The 23,677-nt window shown below is 33.7% G+C and overlaps 1 protein-coding gene across 1 annotated transcript in view; it reads right to left on the reverse strand.

Moving 5' to 3' along the window:
* The window catches only part of mbo (Nuclear pore complex protein Nup88), a 387,396-nt gene that overhangs the window by 21,110 nt on the left and 342,609 nt on the right, over positions 1-23,677 (reverse strand). The window contains exons 3-7 of the mRNA XM_072525528.1: positions 12,745-12,870; positions 8,610-8,812; positions 6,388-6,556; positions 449-614; positions 137-380 (exon numbers count right to left, since the gene is read on the reverse strand). Of these exons, the coding sequence (XP_072381629.1) occupies positions 137-380; positions 449-614; positions 6,388-6,556; positions 8,610-8,812; positions 12,745-12,870 (908 nt within the window). The remainder of the gene's footprint in view (positions 1-136; positions 381-448; positions 615-6,387; positions 6,557-8,609; positions 8,813-12,744; positions 12,871-23,677) is intronic.

The following is a 23,677-nucleotide window of genomic DNA, read 5'->3' on the forward strand; positions in this document are numbered from 1 at the left end:
CATTGTTTTATTCTGATTGTTAATTTATTAGTTATAATAAAAAAAAAAATCAAATAGAAACAATCAACTTGACTTTTCATAAACTTTAATAAGTATAAATGACTCTTCAGTTAGATGAATACTTAAATACTAGTACCTTCTGGTGCATTTATAAATTGCTGTAAACCATCAATACAAGAAATGACGACAGAATGTATTCCACCACCGTGGAGAGCGTAATATCTTTCAGGTCTCACTTCGTCCTTCTTCAGTTGTACTGTACATTTGGAATTGTTTCCCTGATCTTCCTCACACGTCGTTAATCCTAGTTCTAATTGTACTTTTTCAAAAACGAATAATTCCTGTTCGGAAACAGCAGCAGGATAGTTCCTAGATCCAGACTAAAATAAAATGTTGTTTAACATAGTGCTTAAAATAATGAAACAGCAAGCTCTTCAACAATATTCACCTTTGATGATTCAACCTCTGAACACACTGCATGAAGCAAAGAACCATCACATAAGGATATACACATTATTTGAGGAACAGTATTTAAGCAGATTATGGAACATGCATCGATTTGCTCTTCTGCCGTGTATGACATAGCTAGAGGTGCACCAATTATCGGCTTCCATCTAAAACAACAAAACAATTTTTTAAGAATATTTGAATCTACCACCATCTATTTTGCGCAAAGGACTACAAACTCTTATAAAAGACCTGAACTAGACGTCCCAAAAATTAAATTTCCACCATTTCTCGTACGTTAGCTTGGTAGTAATCACGAAATCTCTACAATAGTTTCATTAACCATTCTAATTATTTAACAATAAATCAATATACAGAAATCTTTGAATTAAACCTTTGACAGGGTTTGGCACGAAAGTATGAGTTACAAAATATGTACATTGGTATTTGAAAGGCTACGGTTAGTTTAATCTCCTCATACCCAGCTAACTATGTTTTCAGGTCTAGATTGAATATACCCTGTTCGAAGTATGGAAAATTATGTATATCAGTTTCGTCAAAAATTCTGTGCAGCGCATACATAGCAGATATTCCAACATCGGAAACTCACCCAAGCTTTATATTGACGAAACAAGGTGGTTTAGGTCAGATATGGAGTGAACTACCACAAGCGTTAATGATAAGAGTTAAATAACTCGAAACACGTGTAGAACAATGGTGGAGTTCTAATTAAAAGAAAATGCAATCGTTTAGTTTAATTTTAACGCCTTTTCTCTACGTAAAGAGTGCAAGACATAGTGTTTTCGCAGGTGAATTGTAGATATGTTGTCGGAATAAAAGGTTATTCCTAATCTCGTTCACTAACTTCCAGTAATCTTTGTATTTGCGGTTCACATAATTCGCTATCGAAGAGAAGTCTCATGACTTCTTGTTGCTGAGGTCGCTGCTAGCGTGCTCAGGACTGTTATGTTATTATAACGGCTAAATTAGATTACATTTCATTACTGTTTGTATATATATATATATATATATATATATATATATATATATATATATATATATATATATATATATATATATATATATATTTAACGTGATTATTTCGACCGACCAAAAAAAACAATTTCTAAGTATGTTGGAAATATAGGGTATGTGGTCTATATTAAATAAAAATCTTTGTTTTTTCTAAAGCTCAATATTTCGCCATTTATTTCATAGCTTCATCGGGAGTAAAGAAATTAAAAGATTACACACATAAATAAAATTGAACATTAAAATAACATTATTGCTGATGTATATGTACATCCAATAAAATGCATGTTAAAATTTAAATATCTTTGAGCACGTTCGTTAACAATAAATAAGATGGAACAAGTGTTCCATCTTATTTATTGGTATGAACATACATGAACAAAACCATTTCAAGGAGTTGAAATACAGTGGTGCCATACCAAAGAACCTTATTCATATATAGAATCTTAGGGTGCTAATAAACAGGCGCAGAATCCGATGGGAAAGATGGAAGATGGCGGCGTGTGATACAACCATGTTAACGACTGAGTTAAATAAATTAAAGAAAAATGAACTAATCGACATAATTGTGACGTTAAAAGTGCCAGTGAATGTTGCAAATCCACAAGTGATTGCCTATATAAATAATATTGGTGAATTTATAAACAGCAAGAGCGACAATAAATTTTATAATTTGGTAGATAACATAACCTGTTCTCACTGTGACACATTATCAGACAGGACTATTACCATTAAAAAGGAACTTGACGCTCTAAGTAAACTTACATATCATCTAGAAAAAAGGTGCCAAGAACAAGAAGATCTAATTTTTCTCCTAAAACAATTAAAATAGAACTCAGATTTACCAAAGATACATATAACGCCATCTACTAGTACTATTACGAACTCCAAAACACATTATACGACCAATTTAAATATTGCCGAAAAAAAGAAAGAAGAACACAAACAAAACTTTATGGGCAGAGCAGCAAAAAGTGAACTGGTAATTACTCAGAAAAAGCCTGACGTAAATAAACAAGGGAATTCCCAAACAATAACAAAAACAGATGTTTCGAAAGGACTGCTTTTTGAACAAAACAGATTAAAAATGGATCAGTTCATTAATTTAGTACAAGACGAAAAACCGACTAACGATGAAATACATATAAATGAGGCGGAAAATGATCAAGAATGGAAAACTATTAGGCCTAGGCGACATCAGTTTAATGGACGAAGAAAAATTATAGTAGGTAGCAATAGAGATAGCGATGAGGTTAAGGGTGTACCAAAAATTTCAACTCTACATGTTACAAGAATTAATAAAGAAACTACAACTGACTCTCTAACCGAGTTAATTAAAGTGAATTTTCCTGAAGCAACATGTGAAATGATTCAATCAAAACATCCAACAATTTACTCATCGTTCAAAGTAAATATATGTTCAGGGAACTTCAACAAGGCCATGAATCCCGAAGTTTGGCCTCACGGAGCTGTTGTAAGTCGTTTTTTTTACCGCAAGAAAAAACAGACAGAGGAAGCTTAGTTTTTGATCCAGATATTACATTATTAAATATCCCAAGTGTTAGTCAGAAAACTGGTTTCAAATTGAATAAGTTAGAAGTATTCAATTCTCCAAATTTTGACACAGTTGGTAAAAATTCTTCAACTTTCAATCAAAAAAGTTTTGGCTTAGTTCATCAAAATATACAATGTATATCAACAAGCATTGAAAAACTAGAGTTCTTCCTGCAGTGCGAAGGTCTACATAATATATGTGTCTGTTTAACTGAGCACTGGAAATCTAAAGAACAACTAGAACTACACCATATAAATGGATTTTCTCTGGCTTCTTCTTACTGCCGTGACCAGGGGGAACATGGAGGGTCTTCAATCCATGTGAAAGAGGGTGTGGTTTGGAAGGAACGTTCTGATATATGTTCTGAATCGGAGAAATATAATTTTGAAGTGAGTGCTGTTGAAATAGACTATTGCCTTTTTAATTGTGTTGTGTTGTGTATTTATCTGCCTGGACGTGGCTCTATTGATGTTTTTATGTCAAAACTGGATCTAATACTTGATGTCCTAGTCTCCGAAGGTAAGGCTATAATATTAACAGGTGATTTTAATATAGATTTCAAATCAAATACACTAAGTAAGCAGAACTTGGTAAATGTTTTAGATTCTTATGGCTTAACCGTAACTGTAAATGATTATACAAGAGTTACTGCAACTAGTAAAACTCAAATTGATTATATTGCTACAAACATAAATCACCCACAAAAAACAATGGTTGTGGAAGGTTTTATCTCTGATCATCGCGCGCAATTGTTCCAATGTAGCATTAGCACAGACAATGATGCCTATATATTCATCCGTTCATATAGTAAAAGGAACATAAATCGTTTTGTTCAAACCCTTGAGTCAACAAATTGGTCAGAAGTATTTAATACAATTTCTGCTGAGGATAAATCATTAGCTTTTTTAAATACTATTCAAAATTACTTTCGGTCCCATTTTCCACTACTTAAATGTAAACCTAAAAAATGTACACGTTCGAATTGGTTTACGCAGGAACTGTACAATTTAAGGGATCAGCTAAAACTTTTAGAAACGATCTGCCAGAAAAATAGTAATCTTAGGCCAGTCCTTCATTTGGCGAAGGCAGAATATTCAATTAAATTAAAAGCAGCTAAAAGTAGTCACTTCATGAGACAGTTAAACGAATCATCAAATAAACTGAAATGTATTTGGCATTTAGTAAACTTAACAGTCGGGAAACAAAATAACTCAAAACTCATTTTGTTGAAATGGCTCCAAAGTTACTTGCCGCTTTGGATCCTACTAAAATAGGTGGGTTTACATCAGCATCAAAAAACCGTAATAGTTCTTCTATGTTTTTATATCCTACTAACCCACAGGAAATAACTAGTATAGTCGAAAGTTTTAAATCCAAACATAGTTGTGGTTTTGATCAGATTTCCCCTAAGTTATTAAAACAATGCATTCATGCTCTCGCAGATCCACTGACGGATATTTGTAATGCCTCTTTTCAACAAGGAATATTTCCTAGTATGTTTAAACTATCTATTGTAATCCCTTTATTCAAAAGTGGTGATAAAGATGACCTTAACAACTATCGTCCCATAAGTCTCTTATCTGTGTTTTCAAAGATAATTGAAACTCTGGTTTATACTAGAATGAACGCATTCCTAAAAAAGCATAGTGTCTTGCATAATTTTCAACATGGTTTTATATCTTCTACGTCTACAACTACAGCTCTTGCAAATTTCGTCAGCTTAGTGTTGGATGCTTTGGACAGACGAAAGAAGGCATGTGGTTTATTTCTCGATTTGTCCAAGGCTTTTGACACTTTGGATCATAATTTGTTGCTAATAAAACTTGAGGGTATTGGTATTCGTGGTGTAGTTCTAAAATGGTTTACTTCCTACCTAGAGAATAGAAGACAAAAAGTAAAGATAACATCTAATGAACTTGTAAACGAATCAAACACATTGGATATCCATTATGGTATCCCTCAGGGTAGTGTATTGGGTCCTCTACTTTTTATAGTATTTATTAATGATATGGCTTTGTTAACTAATTCACTGACTGGGGTTAACATCATCAGTTATGCGGATGATACTAACATTCTAGTCACAGGAACGTCTGATCAAAATTTGCAAAATAAAACCACACAGATACTATCCACCATCAACAGTTATTTCTTATCCAACAAATTAGTTTTGAATAAAGAGAAATCAAAGTATATGATTTTCACGTCAAATAATTTATTAAACCATCAAGCCACTATAGAAGCAGCAATAGATAAAACAGACTGCACGAAGTTGCTGGGGGTACTTCTAGACAGTAATTGTAAATGGTCAAACCACATTTCTAATTTGAAATCCAGATTAAGTAGCGCATGTTATGCATTGAGAATTCTTTCACGTCTCTTTCATACATCAGTATTAAAAACAGTATACTTTGCCCATTTTTACTCAATAGCCAAATATGGCATTGAAGTCTGGGGTTGTACCTCTGAGTTAGAGCAGATATTCGTACTTCAGAAAAGAGCTATTAGGATAATGTATAAAATGAAATTTAGAGATTCTTGTAGAGGCATCTTTAGACAAAACAATATTCTTACAATTCCTGGTCTGTATATATTTTCGTGTATAATGTATTTACATAGCAAAATTTATGAATTTAATAAATTTCAATTTAACCATGTATATTCAACAAGATTCAGAGACAATCACTTTATGCTTCCACAACATCGTTCTGTTTTGTTGGAAAGTAGCACACACTATGCAGCCATAAGTTTCTTTAACAAATTACCAATAGATATACGAATGAATTTACATCAGCCAAACTTTCGGAGGTGTGTACATCAATACATTTGTGAGCTAGAGCCATATTCTAAAAATAACTTTTAAGTATGTTTTATCGTGTTTATTAATTTATATACTTTTAAGATAACTTTGTAAAATGTAACTTTGACTTGTCTCATACATGTACTTTGTATAATGTCACATGTGATCAATAAATTTGACTTGACTTGACTTGAAAGCTACGCACCTGAGAGCACGTAATAAAAATAAAAAATGCATTTCAACTGAGATAATAGACGAACAGATGAATGCGAGCCAATCGCTTGTGTAATACCTCACATTGAAATGCATTGATTATATTTACTCCATGGAAAACGGTCTCACAACGATATACTCGTTTATTAGGCCACTTATTCAAGCCTAACACAGTGTCCAAACAATATAATAAGATAGTATTAACCCAGAAGGCCACATTTCTAAATATTATGTATGATAAACAAACATTAAAAGTTAAAACTATGGTATATAAGAAGGAGAAGAGAGAGACAAACCAATTAGACAGTGGTCATTTCTACCAACCTTATTGAGTAATACTCACCTCAGTTTTAAATCAAATGACACTTTATAGATAGACAAGTCGCTTCTTAAAATAAAAACAGGCCAAACAACTGCATCATTTTCTTGCTTGTCCTTTTTCTTCTCTGTTTTCATATTTGCCACAATTTTATTTGGCGTTTGTGTTTCGGTATTAACCAGACGTGTCTGACCTAAAAAACATAAATTTTCGATAAAATTATTAAGAAAAAAAGTGGGTGTTTTTAATACAAAACTCTGTAACAAAATTAGACACCACTAAACAAATAAATTGATACAAGGAAGTCTTGAAGAGGTATCCATAGCAAATTAAGCGAGAGCCAACTTTATTTATTTATCTATTATGTACTAATTAACCTCCAATTTGACATCACGTATTTATGTCGAAAAGGAAGTATTTAGAAAGTTTGAAGACACTACGTCCTATATGTAGTTATCTAGTTATTTAGTTAAAATTCAATAGAGTTCCTTCTTGGACCAAGTGGAACCTCTGTACCAAGTTTCAAGATTCTAGATCTTTACGTGTAAAAGTTATTGTACATATAGAGGGACAGACAGACAGACGACATAATTTCAAGATAGCAGTATCAGATCCTTATTTTATCATTACAATAAAAGAAATAAAATCGAACTAAAATATAATGAAAACACAAAGTTCATTTAAACAATGATTTCAGAATGAAATCGGCGAGCTATAACCTTATTTTATTATTATTATTAAATAATTCCTTAGAGGAATAGCGGCAACGGAATAGCTTTAATATATGTACTAGGACTATAGTACTTTGTAGGTTATCTTATGGAAGGCTGATACTTACAGTATGAAATATTCAGTAGATTATTTTTTCGTTGATCAATTATTTTAGCCACTACTTAAATACCATTTAATTAAGATGGTCCCATAAACAGTGAATGACCCGATCTTAATGCGACTTATGATAAGACTGTTAGGTGATCATTCCATTACTATAATATCAACAGCTTTAAGTAGTCAGTAACTTATTCAGTTATGGAAAGCTCATTGCAGCAGAGTTGAGTCCACAAGTCTTCTAAACATTTCAGTCGGAACTCATTTTCCTTCTTTGGAATGTTGGACCAGAGTCAACTTTTAAAGCAGTTATTACATTGAAAGTAATCAATATCTGTCGAATTTTTTCATAAAATGTTCAGTGCAGCCTTAACATTTAGTATATGTAGTAGTAATGTGTTAGGTTAAACGCGAAATAGATAAAATCGTTATAATTGCAGTTACTGGAAACTAATCAATATATTTCAACAAATTCATTCCATATATACGCTCTCTCTAGCTCTCTCCGTAGCTTCATAATACTTCGTGGGCCTTTGCTGTTTGTACGATTTGCATCTATCTACTTCGATCCATCATATAATTTCTTCAATCTTGTCTTCTCATAGCATTTAAATCTTTTAAGATGTTATCCCTACATCTGTCCGAGCCTATCTAAGGGTCTCTTGCCGAATGGGTTGACCTTCCATATCCGTTTGATAAGTCATTAGATATTGGCGTTCTGCACATCTCCTGCCCATTTAAGTCCCTGCTTTTTTTTGGTGATTATTCTTGGTTGACTGTACATGCTTATCAATTATTCATTTGCTCTAATTCGATATTATTCACTTTATCTAATCAATTGTAAGTCCATATATTTTTGCCAATATTTTGCGTTCAAAAAGACTTCATAGCAGTTGTTTCGTGATGATCCAGCAGACTTAATAGCAGGTGTTTCGTGATGATCCAGCTTTTTGAGCTTTATGTTATGACTTGACTAATCATTGTTCTATATATTCGTATCTTTAATGATCTCGACAGCATCTTCAATTTCAGCATATCTTGTAACACATAGAATCCCTTGTTACCATTTTGAATTCGTTCCAGTATTTCGCTGCTCATGTAATTGTTATAGTTACAATAGCTGCGATATTTATGCACGCTTCATTGATTACTATCAATAGTTTGATGGCAATCGTATCGTTTCATGCATCCGTCCTCCATATTTTATGAGTTCCACTATTATATTATCATTTCCTGGGGTTTTGTTGTTATTTAGCAAGTCATTTTTTTTATCCCGCTTAGCGATAACGTTTCTATTCGTTCTTCTGCTCTGTAGTATGTCTTACGATGTTTTATGTACCCCTTTTATTTAAGAGGTCGTTAAAATATCCAGGCTCAAATTCGAAAATAACTGATTGAAATGAAAAATTGCTGCTTACCTTTAATAAATGATTTTGTTTCATCGCATTTGGCGGGTTTGATAATTTCTTGGATTTCTGGAAGTCCAAAATCGAAGTCTATGGCTACTTCTCCGTATATATCCAAAAAAGTAGTTGTAGTTCCCGGAAATAGAGTCGACGGTTTTTCTCCGACGGAATATACTGCCAGATTGCGAACTTCACCATTTTCGACTTGGTATAACCTAAAAATAATAATAAAATAAGACAAAGGTGTTACAGATATCTATTATAGATTTTTTTAAATAAATTATTAAGCTGGTATTCTACCCTTCTTCTTCTATATTCTTTATTATATTGCTAGTTCTCTTTTCTTGGTCGCCTTTTCCTTAATCGTTCCACATACACTACCTCTATACTTTTCTTCTTCAAGAACTAGGAACGTTTCATTTTCCACATTAAATGTATAATTTTCTTATATTGCTATTTCTTTGCAAAATCGCTATGTGGCAATATTATGAACTCCTCTAAAATGTTCTTATTATATTCCGAAATGTTGTCTCATGGATTCTGTCCTCTATTTAAATTTCTGTCTTTCCACAAATTCTTGAGCGCCATTTTGTTTTTAGCGGTACTGATACTATATTTGGTTTACGTTATGATAGGCTTGTTTCTGTTTTAAAAACATAAAGGTAATGTATATAACACATAAACGCGAAAACTACAGAGGAATAAGCGTAATATCATCAATAGGAAGATTATATGGGAAGATACTGCGAGAAAAGATAGAGCAAGCGATAAAAGGCAAAATTGGGGAGGATCAGGCAGGCTTCACGGCAGGAAGATCATGCATAGACCACATATACACACTGGAACAACTGTTGAAAAAGAAAAAAGCAAAAAATAGAGATATACACTTGGCATTTGTAGACCTGAGAAAGGCGTATGACTCTGTACCAAGGTCAGAACTATGGGAGGCAATGTACAAATTAGAAATACAGACGGAACTCATAGAAGCTACAAAAGCTCTGTATAAAGAAAATAAAGTGTCCATTAAAATGGGAACAAGAATCATAGGAGACTTCACCACAACAAAAGGGCTCCTGCAGGGTTGTTCCACATCTCCAACCCTATTCAAAATATACTTAGAGAAAGCCTTGACTACATGGAAAAGAAAATGCGAAGGCATGGGAGTACCGGTACGGAACGAATACCTATATACGTTAAGTTTTGCAGACGATCAAGTAGTGATTGCACAAGACCAAGACGACCTCAGCTACATGATGAAGAAACTACAAGAAGAATATACCAAGGCTGGCCTAGATATTAACCTCGCGAAAACAGAGTACCTATCTACAAGTGAAGAAGACATAGAAGATCTACAGATTGATGACAACGTAACAATCAAAGGAAAGGATAAATTCAAATACCTGGAGTTTATAATCACGAAAAAGGCAACAACAGAGGAAGAAATTACACAAAGATTAGGACAAACAAGAACAGCAATCCGACAACTTAACTCAGTATGGTGGGATAGACACCTAAATATGAAGACAAAAACGCAGATTTATAAAACATTAGTGCGAAGTATTATGACATATGGGGCTGAAAATTGGATCATAAACAAGAAAAACAGCAGTAAGATAGTAGCAACAGAGATGGAATGCCTGCGAAGATGCTGCAGAGTAACAAGAATGGATAGGAGAAGTAATGACGAAATAAAGCAAAGAACATCAATAGAAACAGACATACCAACATATATAGAACAAAAAAGACTAAAGTGGTATGGACATGTAAGAAGAACTAGCGACAGCAGATGGATAAAGAGAATAACCGAATGGAGCCCCATAGGAAGGAGGAAAAGAGGACGACCCCGAAAATCCTGGAGGAACGAAGTAGACGACGCCATGAGTAAGAGAGGACTAAACGATCGAAAATGGAACAACAGAGAGAGATGGAAACGGCTGAGCGAGGGAAGGCAGTGAATACTGTAGAATCCCTAAATATATATATATATATATATATATATATATATATATATATATATAACACATAAACGAACGAAAATTATAAAAATTTTAAGGTTTAAAATTTAAGATACCCTTGTATATATCTATATTCTTCAAGGAATCAGGAAAGTGAAGTATAGATCCAAGTAATATTGGAAACTGTACTGAAACCTACCATTTGCGAGTATATAACAGCTTTGAACTACAGTTAAGTATCTGACTAACCATAACATAGTAACTTGTTGATGGGTATTGTTCGTAACGAGATGGCTGATAGCCAGTACCATTCTACGGTATTCTAAAAAGCCGCATCTTCGAAGATGTCTGAAAATTAAAAAGTTACCGTAGTGCAGCCAAAAAGATTATTAAAATCTTCTTCTCGTTGTGCAACAGTAGTCTTGGAGCTTCAGAACATGGGGATTATTGTCTCTGTAATTTGCGTCTTACAAATCTTTGAAAGACAAACACTCGAATTTCGAACGAGAAAACATACTATAAATGTTTATTTACACAGCGATCGCTGTCTTTCTTTCTTAATTCGTTTTTCTCGATAAATCTCATAAGTTTCTATTAAATGTTTTAAGTATTGCATTTCAAATCTTCGAAGGAAGGGAATAAATATGGACAATTATTTATTTTGATAAATGCCGCCCTCAATGCAATACAACTTGAGATCCAAGGTTAGGAGAATTAGCATCACAGCAACGAATTTTTCTCTTTAATCCCATTTACACAAAAAGTACAAATGTAAAAGGGTCGAAAAATTCCAGCACCCGGGTGTGGTAATAGATAAAGGAAGGAAAAAATATGAACTGTAAGAAAGAATTACACAAAGAAACAAGAAGTATCTAGAACGTGCAAACTAAGAAGATACTAAACAGTGATCAGACCGACGGTAATAAAAGGGAGGAGGAAATATCAGAGAGATGGAAAGAAAAATACTGAGATACATCTTTGTGGGCGAGGAAGAAAAAACAATAAAAAATTAGTGGAGAGGTATAAAGAATGCAGCATCACTTATTTTGTCAAATTACAAAGAATCCAATGTTTAGGACATGTGAAAAGAATGCAAAGCGATCGAATGCCCAAACTTATGCTATAAAAAGGTTAATTGATCCAAAGAGACAATACAAGCCGAGAAAGAGATGGCGGGAAAAAGTGGAGGAGGACTTAAAGTGCCTGAAAATAAAAGATAGATTATATAAACTAATCATGTTATGTGAAATAACTTGATATGTACTTATGTAGATTATGTCATATAAATGAATAAATATATTTACTGGAGTTTTCTTCCTCTTTCGAACAGTATTAGTTTAGCGTTCATGTACAATAGCGTCATATATATGTTTTATTATACAGTCATTTTGACTTTAAGTTACTTACAATATATTCTTTTTCTTCTTCTTCTTTTTCTTTTTATGTAGACATGACTCTGTTTATTTTTCAATGTGCCTCCATTAAGTTGTCGTTCCATCGTTTTCGTATTCTTCCTACTGATCGCCTCCCTATTGGGAAACCGTCTCTTGCCGTCTTTACTACACTATTTGTTGTCATTCGGCTTATATGATCGTTCCATTCTACTCTTCTATTTCTTATCCAGTTCTTGATGTTCTCCACCTTGCATCTACGTCGTATATCTGTACTTCTAGCTTTGTCCCATAATGTCTTACCATCAATTTTTATAAGTGTTTTCATCTCTGCTATTTCTAACATCCTTTTTGTCCTCTCTGTGTCAGGTCTTGTTTCTGCCGCGTATGTCATTATTGGTGATGATTTTTTGTAAATTCTGCCTTTCATTTCTTTCCCGATATTTTTATTTCTAAATATTGTTTTATTCAGGTAGCCTGCGGCTCTGTTTGCTCTATTCACTTGATCTTCCACTTTAATTTCGAGCTTTCCGTAGCTAGATAATGTGATGCCTAGACATTTAAACTCCATCGCTTGTTCTATTATCTGACCTTCCAGCTCCAATTTACATCTTAGTAAATTTGCTGTTGTAACCATGCATTTTGTCTTTTTTGGGGAAATTAACACGTTAAATTTTCTGACGATTATATTAAATTGGTGCAGCATACGTTGTTAATCGTCTTCACTTTGAGAAAGTAGTATTGCGTCGTCTGCATAGCAGACTTACAGTATATTAGATACCTAAAATACAATTACCTTACCTTAGGCTATTGTCTGAAGTTAGTGCAACGATGTGACTGTGGTTTGGACTTCCCGGATGAAACTGTAGCTTTCTTAACTTTACCAACTCACTGCATGAAAGGAGACGTTCATCCAAACTGTGTGCTCTAAAAAAATGAAAATAACAATGGTTAATATTCAATACCATTAAGATACTGAAAGAATTTATAATTTAATACCTTAATCTAAAACTACCTTCACTGTTTTTGAAAAATGCAATGCCGCTTTTAAAAGTGGATATATTGTCGCAATAATGCAATATAATTCAGAAAATTGCATTAGAATATAATGCATGTTATCTTTAATAAAACAAATAAATTTTCGCGATGGTCTTAAATTCGCATTTGCCGATGACGTAGACGCAGTAGCACAATCAACATTAGAAATTAATGATATTTTCTCGAGCTTTGAAGAAGCTGCATTAAACATCGGTCTAAAAATAAATAAAGACAAAACATTAATACAAATGATCACAACTTCGAAGTGGTTAAAGAATTTAAATATCTAGGAGCAACAATCACAAATGACAACAAATTAGAGCGAGAAGTTGAAACGAGAATAATGGCAGGAAACAGATCTTTCTTTGCAATGCAACATCTAATGAAGTCAAAACTTCTTTCACGAGGTACAAAAATCCGGATATATAAGACCATAATACGACCAGCAGTCGCGTATGGAAGCGAAACATGGACGCTAACAAAAAGAGAAATAAATATAATTCTTCGAATGATATATGGCCCTTGCAGAGACAGCGTGACAAATGAATGGAGGGGCAGATACAATAACGAGCTAGAGTCTCTATTCGGAAAAGAAAATCTAGTCAGTTATATAAAGGCCAATAGACTCAGATGGGCAGGGCATGTGATACGCAGTAACGACAATCGCCTTATAAACAATGTGTTCTGGGAAAGGCCAGAGGGAAGAAGGTCTGTAGGGCGGCCTAGAAAAAGGTGGAAATATGCAGTCAAAGAAGATCTAGAGAAAATGGGAGTGCGACAATGGGAATTACTGGCACAGGACCGAAAAACATGGAAGGCAATAGTAAACGCGGCAAAGACTCACGAAGAGTTGTAGCGCCATTGATGATGATGATGGTCTTAAATATGAATGAAACGTTCTGAGACCTTATTATAAAGATCTTACATACATGATATTTTCTTTTCAGATTTTTTTCCACATTTTTGTGTGTAATATAACTTTGTATTTCTCGATTTCTTCTGTTACGTCAATAAATCTTTAGTTCTATTCCTCAAGGTAGGTTATTTTTTGTCTACTGTATATGTTCTAAATATTTACATCAAACGGCTATATTTTATCACTTTTCTACACCTGTTGCATACTTTGTTCTAGTGACATGCACTATCTAGAGATTCATTAATTTATTATTAGCCACAATATTCAGTACACACTGTATATCTCAGCAAACATTAACACGAGTTAAAGTTTTCGTACTGTTCTTCTTTCATAATGTAAGAGATGAACATTAGAACAATATTATAATCCCAATAACTGCAGTTAGCGTGTTGTAATCCTCCTGAACTTGAACAATTTCCAGGTTCCCAATGAACTTTAACCCTTTTCTCAAACCGTTTTGCATATCGAATGGTGTTTGCTTAAAGACTGGACGATGCTAGGGTGGAATTTTAATCGTTCAGATTTAAACCAATGAAATAGAAAAAATCGTCAGATAAGGTTTTTACTAAGTTGATAATATTGTACAGTTCGTAATAAAATATAAGATATGTCGAACGGAGATTAACATCATATACTTTATCTTTATACATATAAGGTGTCAAAAAATTCACGAAAGATTTGAATTTGCAGCCACACTTTGTGCAGTACAGAATTAACAAAGACAAAAAAAAAACAGTTTGACAGCTGACAGTTTAGGGTTAGTAAAAATGGAGCGTTACATGAGAGAGAACAACGAGTTTTCATTGTTAAACCATATTTTAAAAACAATAATAATTAATAATATTGATTTAATTTTGGTAACTAGGAAGAGACTAATTGAAAAATTTAGGGAGACTGGATCAATTATTGCTGACGCTAAACACACTGGTTGACCAAAAACAAGCCGCTCAATTGTCAATCGTGTCAATTTGGCATCGTGGTCAAAAATTACAAACTTCAAGAAGCTTTCTACAGCGCATACTCACTAAAGATCTGCATCTACATGCTTACAAAGTTCAATTGACAACACAAATGAAGCATAATGTTCATGTCCCAATCATCATCAATATCTAGGTAATTAACTGAAATATTTTTAATTACGAAGAAATCTTAGTTCAGGAATTTTATTTCTATCTCTAGGCCAATATGTTGGTCGGCTAGTAGATATTAATTCGCACCTGTGTTCGTTGATAGCCAACAGAAGTTCCTTTCATTTAGTGGTAGTTAGTCTAGAGTCTAGAGCCACAATGAGTATTATTTGCATTAAAGTTTACTCCTACTATATCTTTCTCCTATGCAGGTATTCAAGAACTCGTTACATTGTTTTTTTATCGCAACCATCATCAATATCTAGGTAATTAATTGAAATATTTTTAATTACGAAGAAATCTGTTAGTTCAGGAATTTTATTTCTATCTCTAGGCCAATATGTAGGCCGGCTAGTGGATATTGATTCGCACGTGTGTTCGTTGATAGCCAATAGAAGTTCCTTTCTTTTAGCGGTAGTTAGTCTAGAGCCACAATGAGTATTCTTTGCATTAAAGTCTACTCCTACTATCTCTCTCCTATTTAGGTATTCAAGAACTCGTTACATTGTTCTTTTTTAATGGAATGCCTAGGCAGACAATAATATATTGAACTAAAATTAACATAACAGTTTTTAGTTCTTACACATATTAACTGTAGTCGCTTGTAGATGTGCAGTTTTATACTCTAAGGGTACGGACATACCGAAGATACGCGAAGGTCGCGGACCCGTTCGATACATCGATGTCAAAACAAACCTTCATTTTCTTACAAGATCGCACATACCAAGGATGTATCACCCGTTCACTCTCGCGACCTTTCATCGCGGTTTACAGCGATGTCGATGCCAAATCGAACAAAAACCACGTGACATTTACCGAAAATACGGATGGTATGATAAACATACTGAAATGTATCCAGACTCATTCTCATATAAGTACAAAATCTGTCTGAGTGGTGTTTCTTAAGCTCTTTAAATAGGTGATGGTCTTCGTGATGAAGTACATTATTTTTATTCAGGATTGCGCTACCTTCTTTAGCTGCATTATCAGGGTAAATTTTGTGGTACACTTTATATCCTTTGAATTTCATGTATGATTGATTTGTAAAACGTTTCTCAGATATGAGGCAAATGTGAGTTTCTTGATGTCAAGGATCGCCTGTAACTCTTGTTGATGTTGTAGCAACCCATTGTCATTCCATTCCATGATTCTGATTTCACTAGCCACTTGTGATTTTTGGAATAACACCCTTAGTGCTATGTTCCAAGCGAGTAACCCTTTCATTCAATTTTTTTGTTCATCTAGTATGAGTTGTAGAGTCGAGTCTGATTCTTTCTTATTCTGGTTTTCCATGTGTAGATTTGCTGGTTTTTAATGCATCGCTATATTTCTTATTTACAGTAGCTCTGTAGTTGGCAGGATGCTTATCACCACAATGGACGTATTTTGGTTCTGCGTTTTTTGGCTTGTCACAATTTTTAGTTATAATGTTTTTTTGTGCATCTAAAATAAATGTAAGCATTATTGAAATAAAATGTGAATTCTAAAATCTACAATTAAGCCTCCATATTTAATTGAATCTGGGTCTGTTGCTTTCCGGCTTTTCATTTGTTTTAGGGTCTCTTGTAGTTCTTTTAATGTTATCAGATCGCCTGTGTAATCTGAGTCTGTTGTTACATTTAAACTATTAAAATTATTATTAACATTTTAGAAATTCTATGAATTTTCCAAATCGATGGATTGGACGTAGAGGATTCATAGAAGAGCCTGCTCGTTCTCCGGACATTAATCCGTTAGATTTTTTTCTTTAAAGTTATCTAAAATCACGTGTTTACATTAGGACATGTTTGCAGGATATAAAACGAAAGAATTATTGATGAATGTGAACTCATACGCGGAAAAGTATTGAACAGAGCAAGAATTATTCTTGTACATTATCAGAAGGTGGACGGCAACTGTTTCATTATTCTCATTGGTCTTAATAAATAAACCTATTCTTTAACTGTAAAGTGATTTATTTCTAGTTTCAACAAATTTTTCTACAAAACTTGGTATGTGTGAATTAGGAATAACAAGTTCTTTTAACAAAGGAACAGGATACAGAATGGGAAACAAAGAAATAAAAATACTCTGTTACGCAGATGATGCAATATTGATAGAAGATGAATATAGTCTGCAAAGACTGGTCCACAGACTTAACATAAGAGCAAAATAATTTAATATGACAATCTCATCTCAGAAAACTAAAACAATAGTAATCAGCAAAGAACCAACCAGATGTAAAATAGAAATTAATGGCATCAGTATTGAACAAGTAATGGAAATAAAATACCTTTGAATTATACTGTCCAGCTATGGAGACCTGGACAAAGAAGTGAGGGATCAAGTACAAAAAGCAAATAGAGTGGCAGGGTGCCTTAATAACACGTATGGCAAAACACTGAGATGAAATCAAGAATTTATAAAGCCAGTGTAAGACCAATAATGACATATGCCTCAGAAACAAGACCCGACACAGCCACAACACAAAAGCTACTGGCAACGGTAGAGATGAGAGTTCTGAGAAGAATTACAGGAAATACGCTGAGATCGAAAGAGAAGTGAAGACATTAGAAGAAATTGTAACGTACAGTGTATAAATGAATGGACACAGAATAGAAAAAAAAGGAATAACCACATAAGCAGAATGGGGGAGACCTGTGTCGTCAAAATAACAAGAGATAAGTCACCAATCGGCAGAAGAATTATCGGACAACCGCGCAAAAGATGAAGTGACAATCTTCAATAGAGGTGTTAATCCGCCAATGAACAAGCAGAATTGCTTATAAAGAGGAAGAAGAAGTTCTCTTAAAATCAGCAAAAATATACAGGGTGTCTCATTTAAATTGAATAAGTTGAGGGTATTTCCGGTGAAACCGAAAGTATAGTAACAAAAAATATGGCGTCAGATGTGTTATGTGTCATTATATTTGCATGGAAAGTTTCATAAATAGCGTCTTTTTTGTTTCAAAGATATTTATTTGGTTCCATATTTTATCACAACCCTGTATGCAAAGGTTTGCAGGACGTATAGAGAAAATGCATGAGACAAAACACATATAACTAAAGACTATATGGAAGAAGGACCAAAGCAAGATTTCAAATAAAGGAAAACAAAGAACATTAGGAGTACGAAACAGAAAAACTAAGGTAAATAATAGGAATCAATCAAAATTATTGCTGGAACAGGATACACAATACATTGTAGAGCCAAGGATGATGAATAAGGCTTATGTAGCGCAATCTACAAGTTTACTCGAGTCTAATAATATACTCTTATTTATTATTACTAAGTAATACATAACTTTAAGCTTCTGAATACAAATTTACAATTTAGTTCTTTATTAATGACTACTCTGTGTATAAAACAAATTATTTCTGCCTAAACAGACACTTAAGCTAATATAAAGGTTCAGCTTTGAGGTTGTGCAAACAAAATTAATATTAAAATCCAGAGATTCCAAATCACGACCTAAAGACTTAACGTTCCTTGGTAAATAAGCAACTGACATTTACCGAGATCTCGAGATGGACAGCGTTTACCAGACGATTATCAACTGTAGACATGAACAACGAATCAACAACTGCCAAAAAAGGTTTCCTTAGTTTCTGCATATACCAAACAACATACAAAATTCCATATTTGTATATTGCAAACTAAACTAATTTCTTACTTGTAATTTTGATCGCAAATTTGATATACTTTAGTAAATGCGAGGAGTTATATAATCTAAAAAATATCGTACAAAATTTATTTTGTTCTTCTTATCTCAAATGTCGTGAAAATGTGAAATACGGTAAATTGGGTGTTAAATACTTGCTATTTCACTTTTATTATCCAACATAATCCTAAAGAATAATCACCCGCGAATATTATAAATCGTCCTCATTTGTCAACCGTTTCTCTGTTTAATAAAATGTTCTTGTATAATTTTAAATACTTACAAGAGCTTCAATCTTCTTGAATATTATGATAGAGAAAACAACCACCAATGTGTTATAATATATAATAAAGCCATCGACAAACATATTTAGGGGTTTAGGGTAAGCGATGGAATCCTTTATTTATAAGGCTTATTGGTAGTGTGGATACCACCAATTTTCGCTGAATGATGTTTCATTTATTAGGAGTACGAAACAGTAAGCAAAAATAATCAATTATTACTTACAGACTAATACCTAAGGAAATTAAGTACAAACATCGGACTTATTATCGATTTTCGGCAAAGTACGATGGATTTGAATTGGGTTTTGGGTATTTTATATACTAAAACGCTAAGCCCTTTTCTTGTCCAGCACTTTACTCAAAAACCATATTAGACAATTAAAATATTTTTTCGGAATATTATTAGTATTACGTATGAGATTGTCAAGATATACTTTTGGTACAAAAATTCACTTCCGGTTTTGAGATGACCGGAAGTTAAAATTTACTTTAAGTTTTAGACCCCACAATGTATATATGGATCGAAAGGTCTCGTCGAGACGAATCTAAATATATGTACTTCTGGTTGCGATCCGACACCGGAAGTGACCCGAAACGCGCATAAAACGTCAAGATAGAGCAAATCTGACACCGGATTCGTGATCAGCATGCAAAATTAACTGCTAAATGATATCCATGTCGACATTTGATGAACTAAAAATTGCATTCCGGTTTTGAGGTCGACTTCCGGTTTCGTTTTTATTAGTCAAATCAATAGAGAATTCAACGTAGAGTTCAGAAATGTAAGTTCACGAAATTATCATTTATAGTTTTTGAGTTATTGATAAAAATATTTTTACTTCCGGTCATTGTATATATTGTATATTTTTCTCGCAAAATAAAAATTTCATTTAAAAAACTCGATGTCGAGTTGGTCCGCTAGTTTGATTCTTAATCATCTCTACCAACGTTGAAACCGTATGTGATCATGAAGAAATGAAAAACTGCATTTGTGTATTAGAAAAATGTATTTTAAAAGTGCAATTTTTGGTATTCAAAGTTAAAAATTAAACTCGATGAGCATTGATAAAATTGAGTATAATTTCAGAAAGTTAGAAAGGTATTTTATTAGAATTAAAAGTGTCTAAATTGTTGAATTGTGAGGAACTTCGATGTCCGAAAGATTTTTAATAAATTTCTAATTGAAAGGTATTTTATTAAAATTGAACGTGCCTAAATTGTTGAGTTTTTTTTGAACATAAACGATTGACATACTAAATAAGAATTTATACTTTTTATGAAGCGATAATGAAGAAAATATGAAAAATATATACTTCTGGAAAGCATGCTCAGAGAGAATATTACTAATAGAAATAAATGATAACGAGCGTAGCCGTTATAAAACTACTATAGTAGAGTATGGACCAAACGAAGATGATAACGCACAAAGCAAATATATATATATATATATATATATATATATTATATATATATATATATATATATATATATATATATATATATATATATAGCTTGATTTTAAACTTTGTAATTTATCTCATGATTCGCCACAATCTCTTTGTTCTAATTATCGTGTTGAAAACCGTATATTTTCATTTAGCATTACATTAAAATGTGCTAAAATTGAGATGAATATATTTCAATTAGCGAAGCAAATTGGACCTTCCAGGACGCCTTTTGTCGTTCTCCGTGTCGTGTATATACTCTCGCGAATCACCGTTGCGAAAAGAAAAGTTTTCAGCTCGAAAGTAATATCTCACGGAATATAATGCACAACACCTGTATCTAAATTCTCAAAGAGCCATTAGTCGTGTCATACGAATGTACTAACTATTATATTATTCATGATATATTCGTACATAATTTAAACTCGCTGTAATTTGGACTTATTTATGCAGGCGACTCGCTTTATTTAGATATATTTCAATTGTTTCTTTTATTTGGGCCGGTTCGCAATGAAAATATACTGCCCAAACTTTTTACGATCTAATATTCCTGTATAAATTTATTCGCCGCTTATTATGAACTTTTTTAATTAGCCTGGAGCTTCAAGAATTCAATCTTGATACAGTTTTCCCATATTTGTTTAGACTGGGTCATTCACATCTTCTGTGGCTATCGACTAGAAACTGCATGTTGCTGTTATTGTAATATTACATTGATTTACGGACATATAGGCCGAGGATTGAAATTATTTCTGCCTGCGACAGACAATAGTAAATTGTGTTGTGTACTGATTGCCGATATCCTTTTATTGAGATAGTTATACGTAGACGGTCCGATAAGTACTTAGTCTCACCGAACAAAGGCGCCACTATCTCAAGAGAAATCTAATGTCAAATGTCCTGAGAATGCTAATGTCAAAATTTTAGCCGAATCGGATTTCTCGTTTTGTTTCGACCGCTTGTGAAAACGAGCTTGTCCGCAGATTTTAGAAAAATGGAAAACGAAACCAAAGAGTGCTTGGATGCTGTATACCGTGACTCTTCTCCTTTGATGGCAACCCTCAAAATTGGTTTAACGAGTTTCAACGTGGTCGCACGTCGGTTTTTGATGAGCCACGCCCAAGTGCCCCGAACGTGACAAAAATTCACGATCTCATACTGGCAGACCGCCAACTGAAAGTACTCGGGATAGTTGAGGTAGTAATGATTTCAAAAGACCGAGTATGTCATATTCTGCATGAAATTTTGGGCACGCGAAAGCTGTCGGCGCTAAGATTGCCGCGTTTACTTACTCTGGACAACAAGCTTAACCGTGAGATCACTTCACAGCAGTGTTTGACACTATTTCGTAACTATTGACGAAACATGAATCCATTGGTACATACCAGGGACCAAGAAACAGTCGAAATAGTGGCGGGACCCAGCAAACGTGCTCCGAAGGAAGCGAAGACTGTCATCTCCCCCGTCGCCATGGCTGAATTTTTCGAATTAGGCCACGAATTGTTGCCCCATCCATCATATTCTCTAGATTTGACCTCATGTGACTTCTTTTTGTTTCCAAACTTGAAAAAGAAACTGGCCTGGCAGAAATTTAAGTCGAAACAGATCGAAGCAGAGAGATAAATTTCCCACTTTTCCAAAATTTTCGTTTTTCCTTTATACGCTAAATACTTATCGAACCGCCCTAGTACATAGCTATTATATTCTTCTTTTTTTTCTTCTCGTAGTAGTACAACCCAGCGTGGGTCTTGGCTCGTCATCCATAATAGTTGAGTCAGTGGGTCCCCCCATTGTTCTTAAATCTGACCATGTGTTATCTCTCCGTCACATTCGTGGACTTCTAAGGGCCTGCTATCTATCGGGGCCTCTCCCTAGATTAACTTGGTAAGGCGGTTATTAGTGAGTCTGTGAACATGGCATCTTAGACGTCCGCATTTATTCTCTTACTACTACTATACTCCATCGCTAACTCTATACATCTGTTTAACCTCGTCATTTGTTCTCATTCGGTATTGGTTGGTATTCGAGTCGTGATAGGATCCAAATAATCTTTTTTTCTCTCAAAACATATGTGGATATTTCTCTAAAACATATGTGTTGTCATTCCAATGATTTTGTCAGCGTCCACATCTCGCACCCATACATGAGCACCGGTATGATGACGGGTCTAATCACTGTTTTATATATCCTGATTTTTGATACTCGTATTAGGCTCTAGGATTTAATCTACACATACATCTGTTTGATACACACAACTGAAAGATCTACCATTGCATTCCACATCTGATCCCTTTTAATGCTGTCGTATGCTTGTCGGAAATATATGTAGAGATTTTGGATAGTTCTATTAAATTCCAATCCTTGTACCAAAAATAAAAATCTGATCTATGGTCGATCTATTTAAAGCGAAACTTCTATACCGGCGTTGCATTTTATTTTCTTCTATATATTGAAATACTGATGCGAGCGTCACGGAACTAGCGCCACGAGGAGAAGGCGTCACGGGTAGCATCATGGAATAGCGGGTCTTTACATCGATACACTACTCTCGTTTCTAGTCATCATATATTTACTTAGAGCAGGTTTAAATTAAAAACTACATGAAAAATGACTAACAAACTACACTAAATGAAAAGTAAAAAGTAAAAAGTATATCTGTCAATAAAAGATAGTAAAACAAACAGAAAAATAAAAAACCGATTCTAAAATTCAATTAGTAACGATTCTCGATTTCTTGAATGTCAAAATTCATCATAAACGCCCTAATGAATCATTAAGGAAATTAAAAAATAAAAAATCACCAGGAGAGGATAGAATACCGAACGAACTCCTAAAGTACGGAGGACCAGATCTGACCAAACAACTATTAAAACTAATCAAAATTAAACTATAATTAATGGAGATCAAGCATCCTAATACCTCTCTTCAAAAAAGGGAAACCAATCGGATCCGGAAAATTACAGAGGAATTAATTTATTAAACACAACACAAAATTAACAACCAAAGTGATAACAAATAAACTGAATGAAATTATAACACTAGCAGAAGAAGAACAAGGTTTCAGGTCGGAAGATCATTCACCGACGCTATATTTATAATGAGCCAAGTGCAAGAGAAATCATTAGAATACGACAAACCGGTATACCTATGTTTCGTGGACCTTAAGAAGGCATTTAACCGTGTCAAATTAAAAGACGTTATCCACTTATTGTACATTGTACGCAAGAGAGATACCTTTAGGAATAATCAAAATGATCGAAAATATTTACCAAAACAACACAAT

This window comes from Diabrotica undecimpunctata, chromosome 3, assembly GCF_040954645.1.
Source record: "Diabrotica undecimpunctata isolate CICGRU chromosome 3, icDiaUnde3, whole genome shotgun sequence".
In the NCBI taxonomy this organism is placed as follows: Eukaryota; Metazoa; Arthropoda; class Insecta; order Coleoptera; family Chrysomelidae; genus Diabrotica; species Diabrotica undecimpunctata.